The 10,207-nt window shown below is 49.8% G+C and overlaps 1 protein-coding gene across 1 annotated transcript; it reads left to right on the top strand.

The window, feature by feature from the left end:
* Positions 1-246: 246 nt before the first annotated feature.
* LOC131406874 (double homeobox protein 4-like protein 4) lies at positions 247-6,155 on the top strand. The gene is made up of 6 exons (XM_058542742.1): positions 247-271; positions 983-1,137; positions 3,162-3,234; positions 3,739-3,890; positions 5,265-5,379; positions 5,680-6,155. Exons 1-6 carry the CDS (start codon positions 247-249, stop codon positions 6,153-6,155), a joined length of 996 nt encoding a protein of 331 aa, XP_058398725.1.
* Positions 6,156-10,207: the final 4,052 nt, after the last annotated feature.

Genomic DNA, 10,207 nt, shown 5'->3' with positions numbered 1-10,207 from the left:
GTTATACTGGGAAAAGGATTATGACGGTTACAAAGGTCCCCGCTAGCCTCTCAACTGGCCCTTAACGGTCAACTTCCACCTGTTTGGTGGGATCCCCGCAAGGTCATAAATATTGAATGAAGCGCTACCATAGGAAGCTATTGAAAGAAATAGGGGCGGGCCAAGCTGGGCCTTGATAAGCCCTGTGCTTCCGGGTACCGCTCAGTTGGCCAGCCGTCTCTGTGGAATCCAAGTGACTCTCCCAAGATGGATTCGAGCAGCTCATTAAGCGGTAAGTTCCCATCTGCATCTCGGCTCTGTAGTCAGATCATCCAAGAGCCTTTATGCTTTTCTAGCTTTCAAGAACATATCAATTACCAGGCTGGATGCAGGGACCGATTGTCTAGGGCTCTGTTTCAACAACACTTTGTGGGCGACAGAGGGATTGTGTCGAGGCAAGCTTGGACCTGGCTTCCTTGGAATGAAAATCCGAGTTGATAGCCGTGATTTCCATCAATGGCTCCTCTACTGAAAGTCTTCAAGTTGGCTCTCTGGTGGTAGAGAACAGCACATGAATTATCAAGTATTTTATGTCTAATTTTAGAAGTATATCTTTCATTCACACGGACGAAAAGTTGCATGCTTGTGGAAGGGGGACTTGCCGTTTGTCTAAAATTTAAAGGAGCTCCTTGTTATTTCCAATAACATCCCTTGTTTCTGTGGCTTCCCCATTCTGTTTGCATGTAATTATATGGATTACTTGCGTGTGGTTGGTACCTTCCCTAGGTCGTTGACTCTCGTCCTTTCCACAAGGCGCCCTCCTTGTGGACTGGCCTGTTTCCCAGTCAACGTAACCTTAGGTGCATGCTTTAGTTCAAAATGGACAGCACTCCTCAGACGTGGAAATGTTCCAAATGGCGTAAAGAGAAGAGCTAGGCTTGCACCACCGGTTTGCATCCCTATGGAAGCCTTCCTAGTACATTTACCCTCTTCTCTCTGACAGGCCGGCACCCAAGAGGATCCCGACGAAGGAGGACCGTTTTGAATCCGAGTCAAAGGGATGCTCTGCAAGCATTGTTTCAACAGAACCCCTACCCCGGGATCGCCACCAGAGAACGACTGGCCCAAGAAATTGACATTCCGGAAGCCAGAGTCCAGGTAGGCTTGAGTTTCTCTCTCATCCTCTCCCAGGCTCAAGGTACAGACACAATCGGAGCTAAGCAATCTGCAGTCAGTCTCTTTGGTCAGGGAGTTGGCTTAGAAGCTTTTTTTCTGCTTGTGTCATGCCATGCGAAGAACGCAATCACAACAACAAGACACGTGTCTATGCCTTTCACCAACGCTGGAAATCTTGGTTTGGTGTACTCACTGATGGAGGAAGGGAGTACACTGGGTCATTCACCAGAGAGCCAAACGTTCAGTCATATGTGGTCACTCGAGAGGATTTAAGCCATGGGGTCAACATGGTCGTGATATGTTGCGCTTGATCACTGCCGTCGCTACTACAGAAGACGGAGTACCCTGCAGCACTGAGTCCTCTGGTTAAGAGTTGATGGGTGTCCCGGGTTCTCAGAGCGGTTTTTGTTTTGTTTTGACACTTGCTTTAGTGCTACCAAGGGTTTCAAATGGGTCGGGCACATGGGACAGTTTAAAGCCCAACCCCATATTGAATGATTGTCCAAGCAGTGGTCGATAGAGAAAGGAAAGTCAACCTAATGTCTCCCCTGACCAAAGAGACAGCTGGGAAGTACACGCTCACTCTAGGAGAAGCCGGCTTCAGATCGCCAACCAAGAATTTAAGGCGACTTAGCAGAGGCAGGTATTGAAGGCGGGGTTTTTGGATTTGCTCTAGTCCCCGATGAGCCACGGGGTATGGGGACTTCAATTTGAGGGCCTGCTCGGGAGGAGGCCTATTTCATTCTCTTGACGCTCCCCTTCTGGGTGTCCAAGACAACACTGACTCAAATCCTAGTACTGAATGTGCCTCCCTTGGCAGCACTTGGCCATAGGTGGTTGAGTGTCTCTGGGCCCATTTGAATCCATGGTCAGGCAGGAAAGTCCCCGAAACCATAAAGGATGAGGCTGGCTGTGCCACGGCATTTGTCCCTTTACTCCTTGCCCCCAAGGAACCACCTGTCAGGTTTGAAGTAAGTCACCAAGGAATCAGAAGTAACACTTGAGCACAATGCCTGGGACATTAGAAGAGGCCAACAGACATTGGATGTCTTTCACTCTAGACATTTCTCCTGAGAGTAGTCAAATTTTCCACACGAAACCGTCAGAAATGATTGGTGGAAGAAAATTTTAGAAAACCACTGCTCTTCTGTCTCTGGTACTGAGGAAAAACGTACCTCATCCCATTGTTTATGAGAGTGACACTCGGTTCCAAAATAGGTATGGGTATGTCAGAGCCTCCTAACCTAGAGGTGACTGTGGAATGAACTCAGTAAGAGCCAACTCTGAATGAGTCTCTCCCTAACAGCACAGGCTAGTCATTATTGACCTCCTGCTGCAGTGAATTTATTACTTCGCACTTCCCCATGTATTGTGTGTCAGGAAATAGTATTGCCTGTAGGAACAAGAGACAGGTGAAGAAACGGTAATCAGGCACTGAGCACAGCAAAGATGAGGCGCAAAGAGCCAGAGAGAGCAAGGGAGAGAAGAGGGAGGGGGGAGAGAGGGAGACAGAGACAGAGAGACAGGGACAGGAAGAGAGAGAGACAGAGATGGACAGACAGAGAGAAAGAGAGACAGAAAGGCAGAGAGAGAAACCGGTATGGTTCAAGAAAATAGGAGAGGGAGAGTGAGGACACGTTGGCGAGCTCGTTCTGCCTTTGGCAAGGCAAGCATTGTCTCCTCAATCAGGGGCATTCACTTTGGAGAGCAGGGAGATGACCAAAGAAGCAATGATTCTTTCCACGGATTGCAGATTGTGTCTTTTCCCACATTTCGTGCTCTCCTTTGGAGAGGAAAGCATTCTCCTTTGGATAATATAGTGCCTTCGAATTATAAACGTGTCCACGCTGGGCAGACAGCTATTTCGGGGTTTTCCTTAGTCAGTTAGTTAGTTAGTTCTTAGTTAGTTAGTTAGGTTGTTTGTTCTCTTTTGAATCACTGCAAAAGATCTCTGGAATTCTGCTGACAAGAGTTGCATAACAATTGATTCTTCTTCTGGCACTCAGATTTGGTTTCAAAACCAACGCAGGAGACATCTAAGGCAGGGCCGATTGGGGTCCACAGACTCTGCGGGAGAAGGGCAATTGCATGGAGTGGAGCAGCCTCAAGCTTGCACTGCAAGTGAGTACTCAGCATTCCAGAAGCATTTGCTCCGAGGATCTCCTTCCCAAGCAAAACTCACTGCAGGGGGTTGCCAAATGTTTGGCAAGGAGCGCTTAGGAGAAGAGCCAAAGATATCTTCTTCCGGCTCCCTCAGTGTTCCAGATAGGAGCACCGTGCCCCTCTTTGGCCAGCGGGCTGTTTCTTGGCCAGGAAGGGTTTGAACCCTCTGCTCCCAAAACTGCTAGGTAGTGCAGATTCCTCTTCTCCCATCACCTCGGGGGTTTTCTCCAAGGGCTACGTAGCACTGGTCAATGACTGTCTCAGAGGACTCAGTGGGAGGAAAGGTGGTGGGAAAAAAATATAGATGTAGATACACGTGCCCACACAAACACACAGACACACACACACCAATTTCTGTTTCACGTTGAATGTGCCATCCGCCTAAAATGCCTCTTTTCTTCCTTTGTTCCCCTTTAGAATGCCACCCAAAAGAAGGCAGGAGACAGCGGACACGCATCACTCCATCGCAAACCAGGATCCTCGTTCAAAACTTCGAGAAGAACCGATTTCCCGGCATTGCTGCCAGGGAAGAACTGGCCAGACTAACAGGCATCCCAGAGTCGAGAATTCAGGTAAGCTCTCAGTGTGTGACACACGGTTTGTCCCACGTGGAAGGGGTCTTGGCCGTTTAGTTGCTGCCGGCTAAAAGTGGGCTCTTTGGGGTCATCCCGCTGATCCAGGGCCAAGACATGGTGTGGAAAGCCCTGGCCTGGCGAGTGAGAGTCCACCCGAAGGAGGAATTTCCAAATCCAATTGGTGGTTGTGCCCATGCATGTAAAAGCAGTGGCAGGACAAAAGTGGGAAACCGTGAAGGCCGCTAGCTATTTTGAGAAAACCCTGTCTGTCAGGGCTTCTCAAGCTTAGCAGTGCTGGCATCTGGGCCCAGAGATTTCTTTGTGGTGAGGGGGGGAGCTGTCCTGTGGGTGGTGGCACGTTGCTCAGTGTCTTGGGCCTCGAGGCCCTAGGAGCCCGTAGGGACCCGGCCAACCACGCGACTCTAGCCCTTTCCCCCTCCCTTCTGCCCCCTCCCCCCTGAAGATAAGCTAATCATCTAGGGTCATTGGCCTTATCCTGGCTGGGGGTGGGGGCACCTTCACGGTTGGTTGTGAACTCTTGCTCTCCCTAAGTCATGGAGACAGTGGTTTGGGGTACATAAACTAGGAAGCAGGTTCGTAGTTGTTTCGAGACAGAGCCTCTGAAACACTCTCACTTGGATCCAAGAACCTGTGGCTCTGCTTCAACGGGCTGACAAGGCCCTGTGTTCTTGCCTCCGTTCTCCATGGATGGGGAGGAAACTGAACCACTTCGGGAGAGCTCCTTTTCTGAGGCAGCCATGGAAATCGAGGGCCCATTCTAGACCCAGGTGTTGTTCACCTGGATTCGGTGGCTGCCTGTGTCTGGACCTCCCTCCACAATTGATTGGCTTGTAGACGTGTCAAGTGGAGATGTGTGCTGGAGGCATGGGTTTCAACCCAGGCCTGAACCAGCAAAGGCATCTGAGCCAGAGAAGGTGACTTTTCATTTGCATCACAGCCATTGGCAGACAGGGGATAGCTTGGTTTTGAGGAAGGCCTGTAGAGCTGACAACTTGGAGTCTTCTGGGTAAGGAAGGGGAGGGGGGCCTCTTAAGAATTTACCTCAAGGCTCATAAGGTGGGTGATACGAAGGCATGGACTCCCAGGGAGTGAGAGGGCAAGAGAGCTAGGGAGCAGGGTGTGAAGGGCCTGCCATTCTAGAAAATCAAGGTGGGATCCACACTGTTAGGCAGATGTCAGCAGTTGCCCTGAACGGGCACCTAGTTTGCAAGGACCAGGTGAAAGGTATAGATAGAATCCCCTTGAGATTAGGCCTCACGGACTTTGCCCACTGCCTGACAGATCGGGGGGCAGATAGAGCTGGAATCCCTTACTTCTTCTGATGTCCATGTCTCTCTTTTTCTGTCCCAGGTATGGTTTCAGAACCGAAGAGCTCGGCACCCAGAGAAGACGAGGAGTGGACCCGTGAAAGCCTTGATGCAAGGCCCCAATGCCAGGCCTCCTCTGGCTGCTCTGCAGGACCAAAGCAACCTGTCCACTGTCCCCAGCAGCTCACCTCCTCTCCCTGCCTGCAATCCTCTCAGGAGCATCCAATCGCTTGCTATAGCAGCTCCTCCTCTCTGCCCGACGTGCTTCCTTCCTTGGTTTTCTCCTGCTGCCTCTGTAGGCCAGTCCCCGGGGCCCCTGGTGGTCCTGCCCACGCAGCCTGTGCAGGGAAAGGAGAACACTCACCCTCCTGGGACACTTGCGTGCCACTGGTCAACCAGACCAACTCTGGGAGGGGCTCTCCCGCCTACTCACCCTCCTCTCCTGCCCCCATACCGAGGAATATGCCAGGAGCACAATGAGCACACTGGCATGGCAGCGCTGCCCTTCCAAGACTCCCCTCAGCCTGACCCTGACAATCCTAAGCAACAGTTGCAGGATCTGGCTCAGCCAGGCACATCCCACGCTATGCAGCAGTGGGGCGAGGGGCCTCAGGTTGTCACGGCCAGAGAGGAGCCTCAGGAAAGGGCAGTTCTGCAGCCTGCGCACACTGACACACACGTGTGGCAGCAGCAGGTGTTATGGGCCAAAGAGCCCGCTCCTGCGCCAGGCCAACAGCACCAGCGCTCTGCAGAAACCTCCAGCCTCTTAGATGAAGTCCTCGCAGATGCAGAGGTTCAGGAAAAGGCACAACCTTTTCTGAATGGGGATCTGCAGGCAGAGGAGCCTCCAGGAACACCGGAAGAACTTCTCAGCGGAGAAGAATTTCAGGCTCTGTTCGACATGCTGCAATGCTCACCAGGGCCTCCGATTTAGGGGCAGGAAGGCATCATTTCCCACACCCCCATTCAGGCTTCTCCTCCAGTGGTGCCAAGCCAGCATGACCAGGAAGGAGGAGAGACAAGGAACACTCAGCGTGGTCAGGAGGGAGGCCAAGGCTGGAAGCATTGTCCATCACTTGGGATCCCAAAGAGAGCATGTCCCCCTGTCCTGTGGGCCCCACCGCATTGCCTCCACGACTGTTGCCAAGCTCCACAGGGCCTCTGGAGGCACCATGGGCACCAGGCTGTGGGTGCCCTCCCTGAAGTCTGATGGAGCTAAAGCCTTGTCAGGACACACGTGACCTCCTCCTCTCCTCGGCCATCTGGACCATCCCGGAACTGGAACCCAATCGAGGCCAGGGCCATAAGTCTAAGAAGGACACACGCACGCGTGTTTCCCTTCTGGCATGCCTGGAAGTCAAACATGACCTCAGCTTGGGGCGTGCTTAGAAAAGGAGGGCATGCTACATTTCTTAAACGAGTGAGTCCAGGAAGGTGTGATTTTATCCTAGCTGTGAGTTTTGAACCTGGCACCTGGAAGCGACTTCAGTCTCCATCTATCAATGATTCATTTGAAGATCAAGTCCATACTCCCATGGAGTATTTGCCTAGGAGTTTCCCTGGGAGCATTGAACTTGTACAGAAAACGGCAGGGAAAGATACAATAGCAACACCAAGCAATCACTCAGGAAAGTGGATGAAGCTCACTCTTCGGTCATTTTCACATTTGTGCATGTATGGGCATGAATAGCTCCCTATATTCTTTCCTAGTGTTTTGTAGAGAAGGTGTCCGTTATCTCAGAGCCCCTCGGCAGTCTTCCTTCATCCATGGCTCCTCCCTTCCCTTCAAGTGGTACTTTGAGCAATGCCTCTTGCACTTTCAGGTGGCATGTGACTCTCCTTAGGTACAATAAAAATATCTTTGAAAATGTAATGTGACTTCTTGGTTGTGATTTGGTCCACACGCCCTCTGTCTCATCTGTCATGCAATTCTTCGGAGATTGGCAATGCCTCCTTTGCCTGGGACGGTGCGAGAAGGAGGTCGGGATGCCCAGCTCTAGTTCAAAGCTTCTGTCTACAAAGATACCAGATTGGAATCACTAAAATCGTCCCGCAGTGAACAACCTTACCTTCGATTTGGGCAGCCTAATGCGCAAGCCTTCCTCAAGGCTGTATACATTGAGTACAAGTGCCACAATAATCCCAGCACACTCTTTATGAACAGATTATACTCAGCAGAGGTCATGTCAACCCCTAAGGCTGATGGTATTATGTAGGCCATAAAATCGACCCTCCAGGTCTCCTTGCCCCTCTCTTTATCTCTAAATCTCCCTCCCTGCCTCTCTCTCTCTCTCTTCCTCACCGAGTCTCTTTCTCTCTTTCTCTCTCTTTCTCTCTCTCTCTCTCTCTCACACACACACACACACACACACACAAACACCCAAAAGCATTTTGAAGCATACTGTGAATGCCAGTAGCTCACTTCCCTGGTTATCTCATTCTGTCTCAAGACCGTTCCCCAGTATGCTCTGAGGTAAGACATTCTGAACACACTAGCTTCATGCCCATATTTCCTACTCCCATGTGATTAGACTTGGCCAATAATGAAAGAATTCTGATACTGACCAATGAAAGCCCATACACAACTATATCTGTATCTCTGTCTACATCTGCCTCCACCTCTATTTGTCTAGAGAGTGTATCACTCTATAGATATATCTAGTCCTAAAAATCCCTGCCCATCTCTCCTCCCCTAGGTTCCCCTTTGGCCATATCTCTCTATATGACAATCTACCTGTAATTTCTGTAGAGACAGGGAAAGAATGTGTTTCGCTGGCTGAACGTGTTCGGATAGAGCTTCTGAAACAAGAGTCTGGCCACGGTGGGCTCAAGACAAATGGGACTGGCTCTTTAGCAAAGGAAGCCACCTGGAGGAATGGCCCTTTTAAGAGGGGAAGAGGAAAGCTGTCTCAGGGTGCCTGGAAGCCTCAGTTCCGTTGTGTGCCGGCCTTCCGCGGACGGTGTAGCTACATCGAAGAGGCAGGTTTCAGTCCTGTGAGGATGCAATGCTGACTCCTGCAGAGGAGTCTGAGAGCCGGGGCTGGGCCATCGGAGCCTACACTGTCAATGGATGTCCTGGGCGAAAACACATCTGGGCGCTCTCAGGAGGCCCTGGCTGCTCTGCATAAGGCAGCTGCCACGCTCACGAACAACCTGCCAGACGAGGTGTCCTAGTGGGAGCTGGTGGATGTCTGACAACTAGCACGTCTGCAGGAGTAGCACTCTACGGTGAGGTTCCAGGTGCTTTTCTCTGCAAGGAGATCCGCACCCAAACCTGGGAGAGCCGCCATGAGCCCAACAAGATGATGGCATCGCCCTCTGATGTCCCGTGCCTCACAACTAGGGTCCGGGATTCGGATATATTGAACACATCCTCCTGGGACTCTTAGGCCACGTCCAGTCCCCTTGGCATCCACCCTCGGGCTCCACCTAGTGAGCACCTACATGTGGGCAAATAGTTTAAGAAATATACACATCAATGAATAAATAAATGAATGAATATACACATAAGTAAATGAAAGAGAGAATCAGAGAGTAAGGATGCCATAGCGAGCAGATTGGACATTTGGCCTCTGGAGCCAAGATCAGAACTTTGCTCCTGTACCAGGTTGGGGGTTTTATGCTTTTGGGGAAGGCTCCGCAGTTAGGGCGTCACCCCTGCAAATGAAATTGACCCCTTCGTGGAGCCTCCCTGCCCACCTGACACCTTCTGCTGTATGGCAGCTCTCTAACACAATCCTGCTGAAACCCACGGTCTGAGAACAACCTATTAAATGGCAAGGATCCTGTCCTTCCACATCGCCTTACTTCTATTTATATTTACTTCCTTTTTTTGTTTTTGTAATTGCAGTAACATTGGTTGGTAACATTGTGTAAATTTCAGGCATACCGCTATTTCTGCATTGATTACACCACGTCCACCACCCAAATACTAATTACAGTCCATCACCACACACATGTGCCTAATCATCCCTTTCGCCACCCCCCTCCTCCCCTCTGGTAAGCACCAATCTAATCTCTGTCTCTATGTGTTGATTTGTTGTGGTTTTCTTCTTCTACTTATGAGTGAGATCGTACCGTATTTGACCTTCTCCCTCTGACTTATTTCGCTTGGCGTAATACCCTCAATGTCCATCCATGTTGTCACAAATGGCTGGCTTTCATTGTTTCTAAGTGCCCATCAAGGGACGAATGGATGAAGGAGTTGTGGTCTATATACACAATGGAATACTCCTTACTCGTATTTAAATAGGCGATGTTTCTTCTATGTCAAGCCGGTGGCCTTTCTGCTACCTAAAAATACACACATACACACACAGACACAAAAGCACACTCCTCCCTAGTACTATTTTAAAATAATTGAATGCATTTAGTTTCTGGTATAAATAGTCTCATCTTCACTTCATTCTCCTTAGGCTGATTTTCTTCCTCTTAGCACACAGAGTTGGGTTTCACAGCCTTGGGTGGCAAAAGTATACACTAGTGTTCGAAGGTTGGTCGTTTGGTTGGTTGGTTGCTTGCCTTGCTTGCTTCCCTCGATTTTGGGGGTTTCCTAAAAGTTATCTGGAGCATATACTCGATTGAAATGATTGACTGGTAACACTTTTTTATCCAACCATTCCTTTCAACCACAGCTGTCACATCCACCGTCTAAGCTTTTGCTTTTATAAACCCCTCATTTTTTTTAACATAAATCGGCACTTTTGGTTTCTAGTTTGTTTTCATTTTCTATGAAAGAAAGGTCTATCTTCAAAGACATGGGACTCCTGTCAGCATTCTCATGTTCTTTGAATTGTCTTCCCCCTCTCCCGTGTTGTTAAGCAGTGCTATCCTTTTCTGACCTCTTGAATCTCTTGACCTACCCTGACAATAGGCATCAAGAACAGTAGAAACCAGCTAGAGATAGTCTGTTTCCCTTCCTTCAAACCATAAAAAGTATTATGTTTCATTCCGACTTTTGAGGTTTTGACAGCAGACAATGCTTCA

This window comes from Diceros bicornis, chromosome 6 (genome assembly GCF_020826845.1).
Source record: "Diceros bicornis minor isolate mBicDic1 chromosome 6, mDicBic1.mat.cur, whole genome shotgun sequence".
Lineage (NCBI taxonomy): Eukaryota > Metazoa > Chordata > Mammalia > Perissodactyla > Rhinocerotidae > Diceros > Diceros bicornis.
This window is presented reverse-complemented; position numbering and strand designations above follow the sequence as displayed.